General features: G+C 48.3%; 1 protein-coding gene across 1 annotated transcript in view; it reads left to right on the top strand.

Moving 5' to 3' along the window:
- ACACB (acetyl-CoA carboxylase beta) overlaps window positions 1-21463 on the top strand; it is a 124466-nt gene that overhangs the window by 17150 nt on the left and 85853 nt on the right. The window contains exons 2-3 of the mRNA XM_036768128.1: window positions 2299-2933; window positions 20651-20783. Of these exons, the coding sequence (XP_036624023.1) occupies window positions 2308-2933; window positions 20651-20783 (759 nt within the window). The 5' untranslated portion in view covers window positions 2299-2307. The remainder of the gene's footprint in view (window positions 1-2298; window positions 2934-20650; window positions 20784-21463) is intronic.

Here is a 21463-nt window from a genome sequence, read left to right as displayed (position 1 = left end):
GATTAGATTTATTCTGCCCCAGAGGAGAAATCTGGGATCATCCGGGGGATACAGGGGGAGTTACAACCAAGAGGCACATTTTGACTCAGTCTAAGGAAGAACCTCCTAACAATTAGAGCTCTTTTAACATGGAATGCATGCCTCAGTAAGTAGTGAGTTGTCCATCCCCGGAGGTATTTAATCAGAGACAAGATGACCAGCTCTCCAGGATGTTGCAGGGTTTTTTTTCCCCTCCTTTCAGCTGTGGGTTTGACCAGATGGGATGGGGAACCTGCGGGGGTCTCGAGGCCGCCTGTGGCCTTCCAGGTCCTTGAGTGCAGCCTTTTGACTGAGTCCAAGTTTTACAAAATAAATCCCTTGTTCTGTGAAGTGTGGATTCACTCGAAGACATAGATGATCTCTGAGGTCCCGATTCTGTGAATTTTATGACCCTCTAAGTTCTGGGTTTTTCACCAAGTAGATTAAGGAAGGAGGATGGAAATGCAGGTAACTCACTCTGAGAAATAATGGCTTCCAGTCTTTGTCTTTACGCGTGCGTTCTCAGCATTAGATCTCTGCTTTTCTGTAATTTTTCATGATGGTCCCCTCCCTCTGTTTCCCAGGTGATGAAACTAAGGCATATGTAGAAGCGTCAAGTGAGTCGCTCCCAGAATGTAACAGTTAATGTTAGTGCCACATTACCTTTTCTTTAAGTAATTGGGGGGTGAAGTGACTTGCCCAGGGTCACACAAATAGTAAGTGTCTTCAATCAAATTTGAACTCAGGTCCTCCTGACTCAACTGCACCATCTCGCTGCCCCTGGCTTAATTTATGAGACATGGTCAGAGGGGCAGCATGGTCCAACCGATGGATTGAATGCTGGAAATCCGCAAACCTAGGGTCAAATGCCACTTCTGACATTCCGGTAGCCGTTAGACCCTGACAAAGTCATTTCATGTCTTTGTGTCTCAGTTTCCCTATCTGTCATATCAGGGGCTTGGACTAGCCCTTTTATCTCTAAATCTGTGATTCTATGCAATATAATTTTTGAGCTGGAAGGGAAATGATTTTACATATGAAGAGGAAATACACTGATCAGGGAGAGAAAATATTATCCAAACATTAAAAAAAAATAGCCTCAGATCCCACATGTATATTGTGGCTTATGTAGAGTCATATTGGGCAGCTAGGTGGCACAATGGATAGAGTGCCAGGTCTGGAGTCAGGAGGACCTGAGTTCAAATCTAGCCTTAAGATGCTTACTAGCTGGGTGATTCTGGGCAAGTCACTTAACCCTGTTTGCCTCAGTTTCCTCATCTGTAAAATGAGCCGGAAAAGGAAATGGCAAACCGCTCTGGTGTCTTTGACAAGAAAACCCCACATGGGGTCATGAGGGGTCAGATATGACTGAACAAAGAGAGTTATTAACAGACTCTGAATTGGCCATTTAGTCTGACCATAGTATAGTATAGAAAGAACTCAGAATTGGAAATCAGAGGACTTGGTTTTTAATTTTTGGTCTGTGTCTTCTTACGTGATTTGGGCAAGTGAGTTAATGGTTTAAGGCTCTGTTTTCTCATCTGTAAATGAGGGGGGCCAGAAGACGATCTCTTCAGGCTTTAGTTCTGTCTTCCTGCAATTACCACATCCCCAAAAAGTCGTCCTTTGACCCCAAAGGCTGGGCCCTGTGGTATTTCCTCTTCCCCAGTCAGTTGGACGCTCACTTTGTGGCCATCTGGAGCATTACCTGTCCACCCCAGCTTGGTATTATCCGTACATCTTTTAACTGTACCAGTGACAGCTTCCTCCCAGGCATCGTGAAAATGGAATGTAGCCTGCCTAAAGTCATAGGGCCAGCTAGCAGCATAGGTGGGCCCAGGACCCGGAACCCAGGCCTCTTGGGGTCTTCTTTTCACTCGTATCTATTGCTTTTCAGCTTTGAATTCCCATTGGCCAGGAGTTAGGTCTCACGCGGCCAGCTGGTGGTGGCCCATTTTTCTACGTAGGGCATGTTATGTAGGAGTTGACTCGGGAAACTGGGTTCAAATCCTGCCTGACATTTACTAGCTCTGTGACCACGCTGGGTAACCCTTAAAGACCTCTATAAATGTGAGCTATGATCTCTTGTTCACAGAGGAACTAAGGCTTGAATAATCTACATGGTTTGCCCGTGGCCACGTGGCTGATAGTAGCCAAGCCAAGGTTTGAACTGATTTGAAGCCCAGGGCTCTTTCTGCTATGTGTTCCCTTTCAATGTCTAAGAAAATATTATTTTTTTTAACTAACTATACTAAATAACTCTCTTCCTGCTCCTTACAGAGTCCCTGAATGGTCCCGCTGGCCTTGCTGTTCTCGTACCTGATTTTTTTATGGTTAGTTTGGAGCATCATGGCGGATGCCAAGTCTGTTACCAAGAGTAAGTCTGAAACCAAAACCCAGCGCCAGGCACCTTTTTCATCCTGTGTCAGCAAAGGGGAACCCGTCCACCAAAATGTAGACAATCAGTCACCCCCAGCAAGTCTGAAACTGGACACTCCAGCATGCCTCGAGGGCTCTGCCGACGGCCCTAAGAGACTGGCATCTCGCCCGCCACCGCACACGAAGCCATGCCAACCTCTGCCATTAGACGCTACCTCGGCCTGCACGGAGACTTGGGCTGATGGTCCAGAAGGGGCAGGGAATCCAGAGTCACCCTCCTCCCCTTTGGGTGCTCAGGGAAACCAAATCCGACCTCCTTCCAAGGAAGATCAGAAACAGGCCCACATCAAAAAACAGCTGATGACCAATTTCATCTTGGGCTCTTTCGATGACATCTCTTCCGATGACGAAACCCCTGAGGGATTGTTCAAAGCCTCTTCCAGGAAGAGCAGCCGGTCAAGCTTTGGCTCCTTATCCTTTGACTCGGCCTCCGTTCGGTCTGTGACTGAGTCCGAAATGTCTGTCCCAACCATGAGGTAAAATATCCTTTCTTGATTGTGCTTGCTGAGACCAGTCTCTCAAGAGAACAGTCAATCTAGCTGACAACCAGTTGACTTCAGACCAGGCTCTTCCCCTTTCTCAGTCAATGAATGAGCAATTATTGAGTACCTACTGTATACCCAGAGCACTGTGATACCTTTTGGGGCAGGGAGGGAAGTGTAAAGGAAATAGAAGATTTGTTCTCTCCCCATGTGGAGCTCATAGTCTAGTTATGGAGACAAGGGTCGTTCCCAGGCACAGCACAAGGCAGTAGTTGAATGAATATGGCTCATGAAAATGATGATGTGCAGGTTGTAGCAGGCCAGAATCACTAGGCAGGGCCTAGTGCTCAGCTGTCAAGTCTTCACGTTGCCCCCTCTCTTTCCGCCCGCCGTCAGGGAGATGGGCTAGGGCTGAACTGCTGAGTCGAGGGTTCAGTTGATCACCTTGCCCTCGTATTCCAACTCGGGCACTGATTACCGTAGGGGTCCCTGTTTGGAAAGGAGGCCTTGGTCCGCTTCCTGCCCAGGAGGAGGGCAGGACTAAGGACACCTGTGCCTGGTCCATAGGCAAGGAAGTAAGAAGGACGGTGGCAGCCCCTTCTTTATTTAACAAAAGGGAGGGGGGCCGTTAGCTCCTTCTGCTGGCTCAGTATTGGAGTGACAGATTGTTGTGTTCATTGTGAATCATGGAGCTTTATTTAGGATACCCCTTGGAAAAAGAGATGCCAGCCTGGTGTACGGGCAGGAGCATCGGATTGACTCGGGACCCCAGGATTTTGACTTTTACAAGCCCCTTCCCAGCATTGAGCCTCAGTTCCCTCCTCTGTGGAATGAAGGGCAGGCCTCTGAGGTCCCTCCCGGCTCTGTTATTCGAATGCTCTCTGAATGAGTCCGGCTGTGTGACTGATGGACTCAGTTTTGGAAAGGGCTTTCCAAAATCACGATCCTTTAGGGGGGCGAGCTACAGTTGAGGATGGATGTTGGGGAATGGTGTGTGTCTAAAGGACAGTGACCAAAAGGTCGTAAGAGCATCACCCGAAGGCATTGGGGACCTGGAGATAAGAAGACTCAGGGAGAAATATGTGGAAGAAGCGTTAGCTTTGATCATGTTGCCCCAGAGGGCATAGCCAGGAATGTGGAGGGGAAGCCACAGAGAGAAAAGCTTTCTGCTAGACTTTCCAATAATTAGAGTTGTCTTGATAGAGCACCAGCCCTGGAGTCGGGAGGACCTGAGTTCAAATCCGGTCTCAGATAACTTACTAGCTCTGTGACCTTGGGCAAGTCACTTAACCCCAATAGCCTCCAAAAAAAAGTTCTAAAATTAGAATTGTCCAGAAATAGAAGGCATTGCTTCATAAGGGAGCGAGTTCCCCGTGTTGGAGGACTCTGAGGGAAGGCAGCCTGACTGCTCGCTCAGTGATCTCAGCTCCAGCCGGTGAATGGGCTGGGCTCACTGGCTGCCGGCTTCCCTTCTAGCTCTGACATTTGATGTCTGTACAGTGATGGTCTTCAGGCTCAGAGGGAGAGTCGGGCTCATTTTGTTCCCTCTTGGTCCTCCTGGGAGCTCTTCACCCGCTGCCCCAGGCCCAGGGCTCGAGCCCCTTATTTGAGTTGTCTTCGTCCCCAGGATACCTCTCTCCAAAAGCTGTTTGTTACAGTTTACCAATTCTAGCTGTAATGGGAAGAAAGCGGCTGATTTAAACTGTTTGGGGTATTAGTGTAGATCGGGGTTTTCTCTGCTTTTGTGCGGATCCTTGTGGCACTCTGGCGGAACCTTAGGACCCCCTCCTCCAAAGGGTGAAGTTCGCAGCCCGTAGGTTCAGAACCCCTGGAGAGAATAGTGGTGTCCGATGTCTCCACGCTCCAGAGCATGCTGGGGATGGGATGCCCCTCACCTTTGTACAGATCGGGAGATTCCAGGTTGGTCTCCTGTTGGTTACAGCTTAAAGGAAATAGTGATGCATCGAGGCGGCCCTGTAGTGCCTTGGAATGGGAGTCAGGAAGACCTGAGTTCAAATCCGGCCCCAGACTCTTACTGTGTGACCCAGGTCAAGTCACTTCACCCTGCCCTCCTCAATTTTCTCATTTATAAAATAGAGATAATAAGCACACCTCCCTCTCAGGGTCAAGAATCAAAAGAGATAACTCAGGTAACGCACTTAAAACACCAGATAAATGCTGGCTGTTATTATGATATATTATTTATAGATAATAAAAGTGCTTTACATGAATGCCAGGTGCACTACCTGCATTATCTTATCTCACGGCCCTGTGAGGTATCAGCATTCCCATTCTATTGTTGTGGAATCTGAGGCCCAGACAGGACTAGCCCCCTCCACACCACACTAGTGTCTGGAGCTGGAACCCAAGCCTCGGGGGCCGGTGCCCTCCATCACACCACACCGAGCCAACCAATGCCGAGCTTGTTTCGAAGAGAAGGAGAACACTGTGTCCAATTCTGTATCTGCTGTTTGCATTCTGGCCTCTTGTCCTACTCAACCCCTGGTGCCCGGGCCGAGATCCAGTACCTGGCTGGACTGCTGGGCTCTTCCTCGTAGAATGTGCTGGACGGGGGCCAGCCCTGCCCCAGCAAACACACACATAGTTACTAACAGCTCAGGATGAGGTGACTTGGCACGGCTGCCTGAAGGTCAGTCTGTTTACACCAGCTGTGAAGGTTATGGAGAGGGGCTGGTGGTTGGGCAGGGAGAGCTGGGCTCAGACTGCCATGGAGCAGCTAGATGGGGAGTGATCTGGATTCAAATCCAGCCACTTACCTTCGTGACTGAGGGCAGGCTAGATTGGGGGGGGAGGGTAGGAGCTGGGTTCAAATCCAGCCACTTACCTCCGTGGCTGGGGGCAGGCTGCAAACCTTGTCTGAGTCACAGTTTCCTTCTTTGTAAAGTGAGGGATTAGAGGACTGGCCTCTGGGGTCCCTTCTAGGGCCTGACTTTCAAGGAGCCAAGGAATCATGGGCCCAAGATTTAGAGGGGGAAAGGCCTCCCCATCTCCCTCATTTTCCAGAGAAAGAGACTAAGGCCTGAGGTCCAACAGGTAGGAGAGGGCAGAGTCAGGATTTGAACTCGGGTCTCTTGAGGTTCTGCTTGTTTTCCATCATCTCTTGCTGACTCCGTGAATTGCCTAAGGCAGAGGACCTGGATTCAGATCCCAGCCTTGCCACCTGTTCACTGCAATTCTACCTCCTCGGCCTCAGTCTTTCTTTAAAAGGACAAGAAAGTTGAACTGAATATCCCAGGTGAATGAGCTCTAACAGTCTTTGGACTCTTGACGTCGTGAGAGGCCTCGGAATGGAGGAAGGATTGTTGAAATCATAGGTTTAGAGCTGCAGGGGACCTTTGAAATCGTGTAGTCCCTCACTTTACTTCATTTTACAGCTGAGGCCCCAAGAGATAAGTAAAGAGCCCTGGGCTCCAAATCTCACCCTTTTTGTCTCCAGTCCTGAACTGCTTCCATTTTAGCCCAGGTTTCTTAGCTCCTGGCCCCCACCCTTCCCATTTCTTTGCTTCTCGGCAATCCTGACAGAGTGGTTCCTGTTCAGCCAGAGCAGTTGAGATAATCCTGTTGGTAGATTATGTTTATGTGGCACCGTCCGAGGAAGCATCATTAAGCCCATTTTGCAGGTGAGGTGACTGAGGCACAGTGGCTCAGACAAGGTCACCTAGGTAGGTAGTGGCAGAGCTCCCCCTCCTGTCCTCTCCCTCAACCCTCTTTTTTTCTTAACCTGATGAGGACTTGCTGAGATCTGCCAAATTCCTACTTCTCTTTCAAATCTGCTGTTGGGAGAAATCACTCTGTCTTTCAGGAATGGTTACTAACGGTTCCCATAGGCAACTCTAGACTAGCTTAGAGATTGAAAATCAGAGATTGTCGGGGCCAGAGACAAGTCCAGTCCATTTACAAAGGAGAAAACCCGTGCTTATTCAAAGTCCTAAACCGCCACTGAGTCTCAAGATTTAAGCTTTTTGAAGGGCTGTAGCGATCTTCCCGCAGAATCAGAGCCAAGCCTCGAGCCCTCCACATCCTGAATGCTCTTGGCCAGAGTGGCCTCAGCCCCCAGCCACTGGACTCCTTACCCTGTGCCTTTAAGGGACCGCTGTCCTCTGCTGGAGGAGGTAGGGGAGAGCTCATTGATAAGGGATAAGTGCCAAGCACAGGCTTTCCTTGTTTATTTTCCCCCTTCTGCTCGGTTTTTAAATTCCTAACTCCTTGTTTGGTGCATTGAGGTAAGGGCAGTTTCCAGTGATGGGGACGTTTCCCCTGGGAGGTTGAGTGGGGCCCCTAGGGTCTTTAGAGGTGCCTCTCGAACGAGGGGAGTGTTCTACACTCATCTTCAGGGTCCAGGGCTTGACCCAAAGGCAGCCCTTCTTACTCTCTCGTTGACTGACCGTCTAGAAGGAAGAGAGGCCCCACACCGGACCGGTTGTTTAGCCTGGCCCGCCGTCTTTCCATCTGATGAGATTCTTCCTTCTTCCTCTTTGGCCAAGTCACCCAGGGAGAATTCTGAGTGAGACCATAGCCTGAACTTACCTCGGAGCGAGAGCCTGGAAAGCTGGCGGCCTGACCAGGCTCTGCTGAGCCCCGTGTCCCCCTGGGCCATGTGACCCTGCCTCCCGTTGGACCTCGGTTTCCCTTGCTGTAAAGCCAGGGGGTTGGTTGAGGTCAGTGGTTCTGGGAAGTTCTGAGTGGGAAGATTCCCACGTGATAGTAGATACACTGTTAGTAACCATTCCTGAAGAATATCAGGGGCCAAAAGGCATCGTGAACTTTTTAAAAGAAATTATTATTTTATTCATCACATCTACATGTATTTGTGAAATTGCTTATTCAGGCTTTAGGAGGTCTGTTTGGTTACGTAATAATAATAATAATAATATATATCCATTTAAAGTTTGTAAGGCGCTTTACCTATATTATCTCGTTTGACACAACCCTTGTGTTGTTATTCAGTGGTGACTGACTCATCATGACCATAATCAGGGCTTTTCTGGGAGTTGGTTTGCCATTTCCTTCTCCAGTTCATTTTACAGATGAGGAAACCGAGGCAAGCAGGGTTAAGTGACTTGCCCAGGGCCACCCAGCTTATAAGTGTCTTAGGTCAGATTTGAACTCAGGTCTTCCTGACTCCCTGTATTCTTTGGTTAGCCACCTAGCTGGTATTTATTGTAATGAGATAGAATTATTGCCGTAATTGTTGATCCCAAGAGGCTAGTTGTGACCATTAGACTAGCACTCAGTGTGTGGTCCAGAGACCCTTGTCCCCAAAACAATTTCACGGGGTCCAAGAGGTCAAAACTACTTTCATGATAATACTAACATCTTAATTTCTAATAATGGTGAATTTCAATAGATATAATCCATGTAAGCAAAATCTCTTTGGGCGAGGGTCCTCAATAATTCTTTTTGAGGCAATTGGGGTTAAGTGACTTGCCCCGAGTCATATATCTAGTAAGTATTTGAGGTTGGATTTGAACTCAGGTCTTCCTGACTCCAGGGTCAGGGGCACCAGCTAGCTGCCCCGATAATTGTTAAGAGTATAAAGGGACCAAAAAGTGGAGAACCCCTGGCCTTGATGAACTTGAAGCCCCTCCTCGCTCTCGTGAAGCTGCTTTCCTTCTCTGACCCTGTGTGGCTTTAAGAATAACCACTCCTGCCTTCCATTCTGGCTGTCTCTCTTTCCTCCATCCCAAAGCGAGGGGAGGCGTCCTTCCCCACACTTGGTTCCATACCAAAAGATCCGTGAGGGTTCAACCATGTGGGGCAGCCTTCTTATTGTAGAGAGAAGGAAACTGAGTCCCCCAGACTTGGGGCCGGGCCTGGCCCAGGATCCCAGCGTTCTCCCGTAGCGGGCCTGGGACTGAACGAGAGTCTCCTGATTCCCAGGCTCGGCTCTCTGCTCTAACGATTCTCAGTTAATTTTCTTGTTTCTTTATTTTAGTTTTTATGTGCACATTGTCATTGACCTCCGTGTACCCCCTGTGGTATCAAGCTGAGTTTAGCCACTTGATAAGGGGGCTTGGATATTTTCAGCCAGTAATGTGAGACCAAAATTCCACCAAGACTTTAACTGTTCCCAAGAAATCCAAGGGCTTGACACCCACACAGACTTTGTTTCGGGCATAGTCTTGAATTCTTTAAAAGGGGCCCTGGTCTAATGGAAGGAGTAAGGGACTGGGGAGAGTCAGGAGCCCTGGTTCTGAGACTTCAAAACCTTCATCTCCACTTCCTAGAAGACCTAGAAGGAGTGAGGCCCTTTTCTTGATCCTAGCCTCAGTTTCTCCTTCTTATCTCTGAAATGGGCATCATAATGCTTTCTCTTTGAAGGGTCAAGAACATTGCTATGATTTATTTCTAACCCCCATTCTACCTTGAAGCGTGAGAGTCGGCTTATCTTTGACCCCAAGAGGGAAGATGTAGGGATCTGAGTGGATGGCCCCAAGGAGAGCAATTTGTTAGCAGCGCCCCCTTCCTCATCTGTTGGGTCAGAGGGAAAAAGATCCCTTATGAGTATCTGACTGTTCCCTCTTTTCACTGATGATGGAATGGTGGCTATGGAGAATAATGATAAAGATGATGGTGAGGATGGTGGTGATGGCATTCAGGTTAGGTGGCGCCTGCCCACTGTACAGATGAGGTAACTGAGTTTCGGAGAGGGCAGCTCATTTTGTCCAAGATCCTCACAGCCTGAGACTGTCCGATTTGGGATTCGCACCCAGGCCCCCCGACTCCAAGTCCATAAAAATCTGTAAGCTGGTCTATACTTTGGTTCATCCAAATAACTAAGCGGCCAATAGGAAGGCCGCTAAATGCACGCTGGTTACTTAATACCAGCTTTGGTTCTTCTCCCCTCCAGCATCAGAGCCTTCTCCTGCTTTAATAACTGTTCTGTCTCCTTTGGGAGCTGGTGAAATTGGGATGCTGGAAGATATCTGATTAACAATTGGGGAAAAAAAGTTTAAAAACAAAAAATTAGAATACTGAGTTCTAGTGCCTTCCCTGATTGACTCTGTATAGATCTCATTTCATGCTGTCTCCCCCATAAGAATGTGAGGTCCTGCGGGGCAGGGGTCTGTCTGCCTTTCTCTGTCCCCTCCCTTCCCCCGCAATGCTTAGCACATAGTAGGTGGTTAGTAAGACTGACTCAGAGGGCCTTCATTCTCATCTCTGCTCCTGGCTCCCGTGTGACCTAGAACAAACCCCCTCACCTCTCTAGACCCCAGTAAAATGAGGGGGACAGACTCAAGGGCCTCTCATGTCCCTTCCAGCTGAGTCTAGGATGCACCATGCCCAGGACGACTAAGCTGATTCAAACAAATGTTCACTGTCTCAGAGTTATTTACTGTACATCCAGACAGCACTTTTCATCCCTTTGAAAGAAATGCGCTTAGGGGTTTATGTACAGCTGGATAGTCGTACTTATGGACTGCTTATTCTGTCAGCTTCTAAGTACCTTACACCCAGTGTGGTGAAATCTAGGGAAAAGTGGACATGAAGAGGAGTGAGATTTGGGGGCAGAGGGGTCTGTCAGCATGCCTGAATTATTCAGCATTTAGATTTTTTTTCTCCTTATAGTCTTCAGAATGAAAATTCATTCTCTCCCCAAATTTTTATCAAGTAGATTTTTGTTCGGTTGCTTTTTGGTCGTGTCCGACTCTTCATGGCCTCATTTGGGGCTTTCTTGGCAGAGATGCTAGAGTGGTTTGCCATTTCGTTCTCTGGCTCATTTTACAGATGAGGAAACTGAGGCAGACAGGGTGAAGTGACTTGCCCAGGATCACACAGCTAGTAAGTATCTAAGGCCAGATTTGAACTCAGGAAGATGAGTCTTCCTGACACCGGGTCCGTTATCACCTGGCTTCCCCTATCAAGTGGATAGGAAATATATAGATAAGGACTTGGTCTCTGCCCTGGGTTTGAGTGCCCTCTGGAGGTAAAACATGTACTGATGTACATACATGTTTGTGTATGTCTATGTACATGTATAGACATATAAAGAGACATATAGATATAGGCATATCTTTCCATGTATATATCTATATATATTTAATTAAAATGAAACAACAAGACTACAATTACTTGAAGGGTAAATAAAGGTCAGATTTGAGAAAGATCACTTCCGTATGGCAAGGAAGAATCTGGAGAGACATCATGGAGGCGGTGGCATTTGACCTTCTAATTCAGCTTTGGCCTATGGACGAAGTGGCTGGTATAGTGGATGGAGCCCTGGGTTTAGAATCAGGAAGATCTGAATTCAAATTCTGCCTGACATTTGCAAAGCTGTGTGATGCCCCCCCTCCCCCAAAGTCACTTAAACCCCTCTGAGTCTCTGTTTCTTTACTGTAAAATGAGGGGGCTGGACTGTGGCCACTGAGGTCCCCTCCACCTGTAAGAGGGCCTTAGAGGGCTCTGGTCCTGCCCATTCTGGGATATTTACCTCCGTTAGTTGGTTGAGTTTTCTTACCTGTAAACTGAGGGACCCGTCCAGTCCTAGGTCTCTTCCTGAAATAGAATTGTTGTATATTAACGTATAGTGGTATTGTCCGTGCTTGGGCAGGTAGGGGGTGCAGTGGCTAGAGCACGGGGCCTGGAGTCAGGGAGACCTGAGTTCAAATGTGACCTCAGACACTTGCTACCTGTGTGACCCTGGGCAAGTCACTTAACTCAGTTTGCCTCAGTTTCTCCATCTGTAAAATGAGCCGGAGAAGGAATGGCAAGCTATCCTGGGCAAGTCACTGAACTCAGTTTGCCTCGGTTTCCTGTCTGCCAAATGAGCTGGAGAAGGAAATGGCAAAACCACTCCAGTATCTCTGCCAAGAAAACCCCAAACGGGATCACACAGTGGGACGCGACTAAAACAACTTGGCTTGTTCACATCGCCTCCCTGAATCTTTGCCTCAGTTTCTTTCTCTGTAAGACAAGGGTAATAGTATTTGCACCACTGACCTTTGAGTTTGAGACTGCCCATTTGGCCAGCATCTCTAGATGTTTACCAGGTGCTAGGTGCTGGGGGAGATGTTCCCCAGGGGTGGAGTCCCTGCTCAGCCTGGTGCCCGGTGACCTTTTCCACGGCATGCCGAAGTGTCTGTTCTCTGCCGGCAGCTCCCTCCCTCGGGCTCCTCTGGCCCCTTGCCCCTGGGGGATGCCAAAGCCTGTTGTCAGTTTCCGCCGGTCACTTTTTAGGAGCTAGGTCTTTTCTGGAACTCCAGGAGGCTCGCTTTACCATATTTGTGGCTGCTTTCGGTCTGCCCTGGGTCACGTCTGGAGAATTACTGACGGGCACCACTTGGGGCTGCTAATGAGCCCCTGGCCGGCTGCCTCCGGAATGGGAAGGAACTGGGGGTGGGGAGGAGGGGAGCAGAAAGAAATGGAGGCCCGTGGAGCCTTGCCCTGGAAACTTAGAGGCAGATCCTGTTTCAGAATGGAAGGGGAGGCCGGCTCAAGTCTCAGTAGATTTTGGTGCCTGGAGAGATGAGAGGAGGAGGTGGAGGAGACAGAGTTTTCCCCTTGCAGCGAGTAATGGGTTTTTAAAGGGGAGTGCCCCTTTCACTTGGATGCTGTCTGGAAGCCGCTGGCCCTGGCTCTCATTTGCTGGTTCCCATCCCTCCTCCCTGGGGCCAGTGCCTGGAGGCCAGGGCACCTGCCCAGGTACCGATGGCTCTGCTGGGAGCATGGGGAGCCGCTCCCGATGACAGCAGGACTGGCATAGGCATGAGCCCCACAAAGTGCAAGGGATGTTTCTCTGGCTCCCGAGGCAAGTAAGTGAGACCATTCACTTCTCCCCTTCATATTCGCTTTTGCGTTTTCCAGTGAGGGCAAACCCTGCTGTTGTGACAGCCCTGGACCCTCCTCCTGGGCCTGATGCCTAGATGTGCGGGCACTCCCGGTCCAGGATACAGGAGCAGGCGGGATCCAGAAACAACTCTGCCCTTGAAGGGAGGTGGGGGCTGACCTTTGCTCAGGGGCATCCCTGGCGTGGGACTGGCTGACAGAGATGTGACTCCTTAGTGCAGACTTTTAAGTAAGCGGATCAACCAACCACCCAATGACTGTGAACCCAAGGACAGAACGCAGCTGGACACAAGCCAAGCTTGAAAAGCGGCTGGGACATTCCCCTGTTGTGAGGAAAACAGCGGGTAAATGGGAGTTGGACTGGTTATTTTATCTGTTTATGACTAGGGTAGCCCCAGACTTCATCACTTAGAGGTCAGGCGGATGGTAGTGAGCCTCCCGACTCAGGTGCTGCTGACCTCCTTGGTTGGCTGCGGGCAGTCCATCAGCAGCCCCAGCCCAGCACAGCCAGGGCACTTCAGGATCAGGCCTACGGGGTCACCTCTGAATGCCATAGGAGGCTTTGAGGGGACACGCACCCATTTGTAAAGACTACGAGAAAGTCTTCCTGTGGGGCTTGCTTTAGGAGGACATCATCTGCAAATGGGAGCCTGGATAGTTGAGGGGGGTCCAGTTGTCACCCTTGAGTTTTTAGACTGGCTGGAGTCAGTTCAAGCTTTTTTTTTTTTTTTGCCGTTAGCTTATGAAATTAAAGCAGCTCTTAATTTCCTAAATGATTCAACTTCCTCCCTAACATGTTGCTCGGTACTTGTATTTTCCTTAGAGTCTGAGAGCTGGGAGGGGGCTTTGACATCGCCCACCGGAGTGGTGTTTTCCAAAGTATGTTCCCCAGAACCTGGTGTTCCATGGGACATTAGTTAGCAGGGGCTCTCTGGAAAAAGCTGTGTGGGGGCAGCATTGAAAGTCATGTACTAAAAAGGACGAGGCAGAGTTTCAGTATGAAAGCAGGTTTCATCGTCTGTTTGCTCCTAAATTTCCCCAGCCCCCCCTTTTCTCCTGGGGAGGGTTTGTTCTTTGGATCCCTGGGGGTTTGGTCTGTAGGTTGCAAGCCCTTAGGCCTTCTTCTTGGGGCACTTTACCAACTCCCAGGGTTTCTGAATAGATCTTTGCGGAGTTAGGGGAGCAGCTTGGTTTCCACTGCATCAGGGAAGTTAAGTTCTTAGGGTCCTAGTGACTTTTCTCCAGGTGAGAGGTTCTCAAGCAGCCAACTGCTTGCCTGTACCCAGGTAGGAGATGCCAGAGGTGGCAGCAGCTGGAGTAGGGATGTGTCCAGAAGGTGATGGCAGTGGCAGGTGCCCGGGGGGACCATGCAGCCAGCACCCATGAAGAATCAGCTTGGGGCTGACAAGGACAGTGACTGCCAGGCATGTTGAGGGGACCTTGGGGAATTTCTTGGAGTGAGTGCTCAGGGAGAACTATCTGAGAGAAACCCTGCTGCCTAGCTTGGTAAAGGGGAAAATGAATCCATTTAGGAGAATTCCTTATCAAGCTGGGTGTCACAGAGAGCAAGTTTGTCAGAGGTAGGAGAGCTCAGTATTAATACTATATAATAAGTAACCTATTGAATACCGTATTATATAATAAATTAATATATTTAAGAGAATTCCTTATCAGGCCATGTGTTATATACTATAAGAGGCAGGAGAGCTCAGTATTAATAAGATATAATAAACTTAATATATAATATAATTATTTAAGAGGATTCCTTATCAGGCCATATGTTATAGACTGTAAGAGGTAGGGAGAGCTCAGTATTAATAAGATATAATAAATACATAATAATATAATAAATTAATATATTTAAGAGAATTCCTTATCAGGCCATGTGTTATAGACTGTAAGAGGCAGGAGAGCTCAGTATTAATAAGATATGATAAACTTAATATATAATATAATAATGTATTTAAGAGAATTCCTTATCAGGCCATGTGTTATAGACTGTAAGAGGTAGGGAGAGCTCAGTATTAATAAGATAATAAATTTAATATATAATAATATAATAAATTAATGTATTTAAGAGAATTCCTTATTGAGCCATTTGTTACAGACGGCAAGACTGCCAGAGATAGGTGAGCTCAGTATTAATGATAGAATAAATTAGTATATTTAAGAGAATTCCTTATCCAGCTATGTATTACATACAGTAAGACTAAGAGGTAGGAGGGCACAGTATTAATGATATAATAAATTTAATATTGTATTATATAATAATCTAATAAATTAATATATTTAAGATCCATGTGTTACAGACTGTCAGAGGGAGGCGAGGTGGATCTGGGCTGGTGTAGTCTGGGAGGGCTTCCTGAAGGAGGCAGGCCTCGCCCTGGCCGTGGAAGCATGACTAAGATTTAGGCCAAGAGAGGGGAGGCAGGCAGGTAGGCATTCTTTCAAGGGACTTAATTGGGTGTATTTTATGTTCCCAAAGTAGCCTCTGAAAGGAGGGGTGCATTATTATTCCATTTTTACAGATGAAAGACAGAGGCAGAGAGATTGTCCCAAGATCCATCACACAGGCCCAGGCACAACCAGTCCATGACTTCCCCATCTGTTCAGCTCTCAGACCACTCACTGCTTGTATCCCAGTGGTGGCTGTTGGCTGTGGCTAAGGGGGGTCTTGGCAGCAGAGAGAGGCAGCCTGCTCCAGGGCCAGGGGTCTGGCCTGGGAGGCAGGAGACCTGGGTTTGAATTCTAGTTTTGCTCCCATTAGGTATATGACCCTGGGCCTTGGTTTATAAAATGAGGGAGTTAGCAATTTAAGAAGCGAAGCAAGACCCTCCAATGTCACTTCTGGCCCTGACGTTTTGTGCCTCCCAGTTGTGACTCTGTAGCTGAGGTCTGGGATTTTTTATTTTTTTATTTTTATTTTTAAAATTAAGTTATTTATTTTTAGTTTTCAGCATTCACTTCCATAAGTTTTCAATTTTCTCCCCCTCCCCCTCCCCAAGATGGAGAGCAATCTGATATAGGCTCTACATATACATTCCTATTAAACGTATTTTCACATTAGTCATGTAGTATAGAAGAGTTAGAATGAATGGGAGGAACCATGGTCTCGGCATTTTCAAAGGCAGCCAGGGGACCTGGGGGCAGAGCTCTAGACTTGGTGTCAGGGAGACCTGAGTACGAATCCTCTTGTCCCAGATACTTACCACGTGAGCATCTTGGTCATGAGATTCTGGGCAAATCTCTTAGCCTCAGTTTCCTCGTCTGTAAAATGAGAGTGTTGGACTCAGTGACCTCTCAGGTACCTTTCAGGTCTGAATCTTAGAATCCAAAGTTTTATCTGCTTTTTTTTCCATTATCATTTTTCAGTGATCTCTTCCTGCTGATGAAACTGTTTTGTTTAACATGTATATATATATATTTGTTTAATATATATTAATTTGACTACATATGGTCAGTGTATTTTTAATATATTCATTTGAATATATATATATACATATATCTATCCAGCCATTTATTTGTCTGTCTATCCATCCATCTAGTCATCCATCCATCCATCCATCCATCCATCTATCCATCTGTCCATCCATCCATCCATCTATCTATCTATCTATCTATCTATCTATCTATCTATCTATCTATCTATCCATCTATCTATCCATCTATCTATCCATCTATCTATCTATCTATCCATCCATCCATCCATCCATCCATCCATCCATCCATCCGTCTACAAAACAGAGTCAAATTAACCCATTAGCCCTGTCTGACAATGAGATCTTCCCTCTGCACCTGACTCTCCCACCTCTCTGCTGAGAAGAGAGAAGCCCACTTCAGCCTTAGCTCTCGGACACGGGCACCCACTTTTGATCTCCCATGGGGGAGGTTCCCAGTTTCCAGTCCAGGCTCACCATGCCCAGCCCCCTCCAGCCCCCTAGCTTTTCTCTGTCAACATCACTGCCACAGGGAAGGTGGGATAGGGCTGGTTCTATCAGCTGTCTGTCCAGATTTCCTTCATGTCCTTGATTGGGATACTGATGTATTAGAGGTAGAGGGGGTGCCAGACGGGAGCCCCTCATTTTCACAGAGAGAGGAACGATATGTGCATTGGGTGAGGGAAGCCCCTGTCCTTTGCCGGTAATGTGACTCCACACCCTGATTTCTCTGCAGCTCAGGAAGCCCTTCCTTGGGGTCACTGAGTGACCTGTGGCTTACTCCAGTGAAAGCTCTTTCCCAAAGTGACCAAGGTCCCTTGGGACACTCCTCCCTTATCACCAGACCCCAGCACAGGCCACCCCATCTTCTGAGCTTTAGTCTCCATCCAGACTGGAGCCAGGCTGGGTCAGAGGGTTGTTCAGAACCTTTCAGGCTCTGACACCCACAGTTCTGTGTTCACAGGACCTGCCAGGCTCTGACACCTGCGGTTCTGGGTTCTTAGGCCCTTTCCAGTCCCGCCATCCTGTGAATCTGATAGTTTAACTGTTGCCCCACTTGGCTCTCCTACACCTTAAGGTAAAAGCAGATAAAAATAACTTCTTGTCTTGGGGACTTGAAATAGGAATGCCCCTCCCTCAGGGGAGTTTAGGCAATGTGTTTGAATGGGCTCAAGTCTCAGCTGTTGGAGGCAGTCAGTCATGTGCAAGGCTTGCTGTCAGAAGGGCAGGATCCTTGGAAATCTTTGCCAGAGCCATTGGGGCCCTGGGTGCTGAGCTGGACTCGGGAGTTTTCACCTGATGTGGGACCATTTATTTTCCCAATGTTCTCTTCTGATGCCACATCACGGCATCTACAGGCCATGCCAACCGAGAGCAAGCTTTGATTTTTCCTATCAAGTTAAAAATTAGTCGGTCAATCAATAAGCACCTGTGCCAAGCATGGTGCTAGAAACCCACATGAAGCCATCCCTGCCCTCAGGAAGGCTGCATTCTGTTGGAACAGCTTCAGATGTGGGCCCAGGGACAGGCTGTGTGTCTGCCCAAGATGACAACCCTTTTGGCCCCAGAAGATCTGCTAGGAGGTGGAGGGGAATTATGGCCTGCAGCATGTAGATGGAAGGGGCACCTCTGCCCAGGATGTTACAAACTTCCTGGCCTCTCAATGGCGTGCCTGTAGATGGTAACCAAGGCCCTTGTTTCTATAACACTGACCAGTTTGACAAAGCTTGACAAAGGGGGTCGTTATGCAATTGTTAAAACTATAGGCCCTTTCAGAAGGTAGTAGAACCGGCTTGAATCCAACTCCATACCCAGAGTCCAGTGCTCCTACAGCAACCTGCCTCAGTGTGATGGAACACTCACTACTGATCCTGAAAGGGTGCCAGAAAAACAGGGCTCTGATGCTCAAGAAAGATGAGAAGCCCATGGACACATAGAGCCCAACATGCCTTCATTTATCACGTGTGAGGAGAGAGAGGCCCCAAGGCGACATGAAAGCAGCTGCCTTGTTTATTATGAATTTCAAACTCATGTGGATGTTCTGCTCCTTCCCCTCCTTTCCCCTCCTTTCCCCTCCTTTCCCCTCCTTTCCCCTCCTTTCCCCTCCTTTCCCCTCCTTTCCCCTCCTTTCCCCTCCTTTCCCCTCCTTTCCCTCCTTCCCTCCTTCCTTCCTTTCCTTCCTTTCCTTCCTTTCCTCCTTCCTTCCCTTCCTTCTCCCAGGTTAACACAGCTAGTGAGCATCTGAGGCTAGAACTGAACTCAGGTCCTCCTGACTCCAGGATTAGTGCTCTCTCTACAGCACCACCTAGCTGCCTCAAGATTCTTTCTTGAGATCTGACAAATGCTGAGATTTCAGAGCTCTGCTGTCATCCCAGCCAGGTCAAATTCATCATTTCCAGCTTTCTCCCATGACCTAATCTCTGTAATTCTCAAGATGACGGGGTTGAGGAGTCTTCCCAATGGCTCCAGTATTCACTAGTGATGAAGTGGGTACATAACTTCATCTGGATGGGCCTCAGTTTCCTCATCTTTAAAACAGGCACTCTGATCCTCATACCCTCTCCCTATCTTACAGTGTTGCTGTAGGGAAGGTGCTTTGTAAACCTAAGGAACTGTAGAAAGCTTGTTATGCTGAGGATTTTAAAGGAACTGTAGAAAGCTTGTTATGCTGAGGATTTTAAAGGAACTGTAGAAAGCTTGTTATGCTGAGGATTTTAAAAGCTCAAAATGTGTTTTTTGTGGGACTGTTTTCTTTTAAGCTGCTATGGTTAGGAGAGGCAGCAGGATGTAGTTAGAACAGATGTCAGATTTGCAGTCTGAGGACCTGGGTTCCAATCCTTCTTTTGTGACTAAGTAGCTGTGGGACTTCACCTTTCTGGGCTGGCCTCAGTTAGACCAGATGTTCCTTGGGGTCCCTTCTAGTGATATGCTATGATCAGAAGAAGAAGAAGTCTAAAACTTGCTGTGATTTTTAATCCATTATTATTGGTTTTCAATTGAGTCATTTAGAACAATACTGAATATGAATATTTAGGAGAAAAAATTATTTTAACAACATAGAAAGCTCTAGAAACTTGCTTTTTTTCTACTTCAAGAAAAATCTTGGTTAAAAACTAGCACTTATTTGGAATCAAGACCAATATCCTAGGCTGAAAATCCAAGTCTTGGAAGAGATCCCAGAAGATATCTAGGCCTCAGCGGAGGATGTGGAAGGATGGAGGGCACGTCGGAAGAAAAAGAGGGGCTGGCTTGGGAGCCCAGCTCTGCCCGGCCAAGTCAGTCTCCTCTCTCCCATGAGACCCCTGTACTGGACGTCTCTGACTCTCATCCAGCACCGTTCTTGGACAGGGCAGGAAAATGAGTTACCCAAAGGTGAACAGTGAGCTAATGGTACAACCCGGAACTCCTTGGAGGTTCAAACCCAGGGCTCCTGACTCCCAGCTAGTGCCCTTCCTACCATTCTGTTGGGCTGTGTGGTTGGAAAAGGGGGGTTTTCTATTCCTGTTGTGTTAAGGGACAGTTATAAGACATCTGCGTCCTTGGGCTTTGGGTTCCTCCCTGGGACAACATGAATCTGCTCTTCATTTTAATCAAGCCCTTTAACCAGAAAGCCTTCCCCACCGGTGAAGCTCCCTTCTTCCAAGGGGCTGGAGGACATGGCGCTCATCTCTATGAACGCAGCTCCCACACCAGGAGGAGCTGGGATTCCCTGTAGCTTGAGTATATGAACCCCAAATCCCAACATTGCACCAGTACCCTTGTTGGGGGGGAGAGAGAAAGAGAGGAGAGGAGAGAGAGGAGAGGAGAAGGGAGGGAGGGAGAGGGGGTGGGGAGAAGAGAGAGGATGAGGAGGAGAAAAGGAGGGAGGAAAGAGAGGAGAGAGAGAGGAGGAGAGGGGAGAGAGAAGAGGAGGGAGGGAGGAGGAGGAAGAGAGGGAGAGAGAGAGGGGAAAAAGAATAAAAGAGAGAGCTGGTCATCTGTACTTTTAGTCTAGGAAAGAGAGACAAGGAGAGAGATAATGAAAAGATACAGACACAGAGGAGAGGAGAGAGAGGAGACAGACAGAGCCAGGCTCACCTGGCGGTTTGCCTCTTCTCCAGCTGTTTGTGCAGCGCCCCACAGCCTTTCAGCCTTGAGTGTGGAAGGGCCACTGACGGGCCAGTGGGAAGACCTTTAGGTTGGGAGCTGGAAGAGCTGGGTTCTCAGCCTCCCTCTGCTGCTCACTCACTGCAGGACTTTGGACAAGTGGCTTTCCCTCCCAGGCCTCTTTCCTCTCCTTGTAGAACGAGAGGCTTGGCCCAGATGTCCAAGGTTCCTCCCAGCTCCCGACATTCTGATGCTCCCGGGTAGCCTCCTCAGGGCAGCCTCTCTCGGTCACTCTCTACTGAGCCCCTGAGTATTGACCCACGTTTTAGCGCCGAGGCCTCCAGATTTCTGCTGATTCCATTCTTCATCTTTCATCTCCAGGCCTAGCATGTCAGGACTGCACTTGGTGAAAAGGGGACGAGAACAGAAGAAATTAGACCTTCATCGGGACTTTACGGTCGCCTCTCCAGCTGAGTTTGTAACTCGCTTTGGGGGGAATCACGTTATTGAAAAGGTACGGATGTTCCATTTCCTCCCAGCCTCAGTGGCAGTATTGAGGTGCCCCCTCTCCCCAGGGCTGATGGCTGCCATGCTGGGGTGCCCTTCATCTCTCTTCCTCCTCCTCCCTCCTTCTCTCCCCTTCCCCATGCTCCCCCAGCTGGAAAAACGCCCTGAATCAAGGATAGGAGATCAGAGATCCTCTGATCCTGGCTTTGTCCCTCTTTAGCTGCATACCCTGGCTTTTCTTCTCACCCATCCTTTCTGGCGCCCCGCGTCATCATGCCATCTTCTCTCTCTTCCGTGTGATGCACCTTCCTTTAGGACATCCCTCCTTTGCATGTAACACGTCTTACCTTTCATTATGGCTGTTTATGGGAATGATGTGTCCCACCATTAGAGTATAAGCCGCTTGAAGGCAGGGAATTTGTCTCATAGGGTCTCTGTATTCTGAGCCTGTGTGACCCATTGTGGAATTAATTGGGAGAGATGTTCAAATTCATCCCTGGAAGGGGCTTCCTTATTCAGTTATTTGACAGCTCCTTGGTGCCCACGGTGGGCAGGACCCCAGGTCAGGCACTGTGGAGAGTACTGAGACCCTCGCTGCTCCTAAGGTCCTTCAGATGTGGGAGTGATCCCCTTTAAGGGAGCATGTACCAAAAAACCACAAGACTCAGAGGTAGGAGACCCAAGTTC

The sequence above is a fragment of the Trichosurus vulpecula genome, chromosome 1 (genome assembly GCF_011100635.1).
Source record: "Trichosurus vulpecula isolate mTriVul1 chromosome 1, mTriVul1.pri, whole genome shotgun sequence".
In the NCBI taxonomy this organism is placed as follows: domain Eukaryota; kingdom Metazoa; phylum Chordata; class Mammalia; order Diprotodontia; family Phalangeridae; genus Trichosurus; species Trichosurus vulpecula.
Note: the sequence above shows the minus strand (reverse complement) of the source record. Positions and strands in the feature narration are given on the sequence as shown.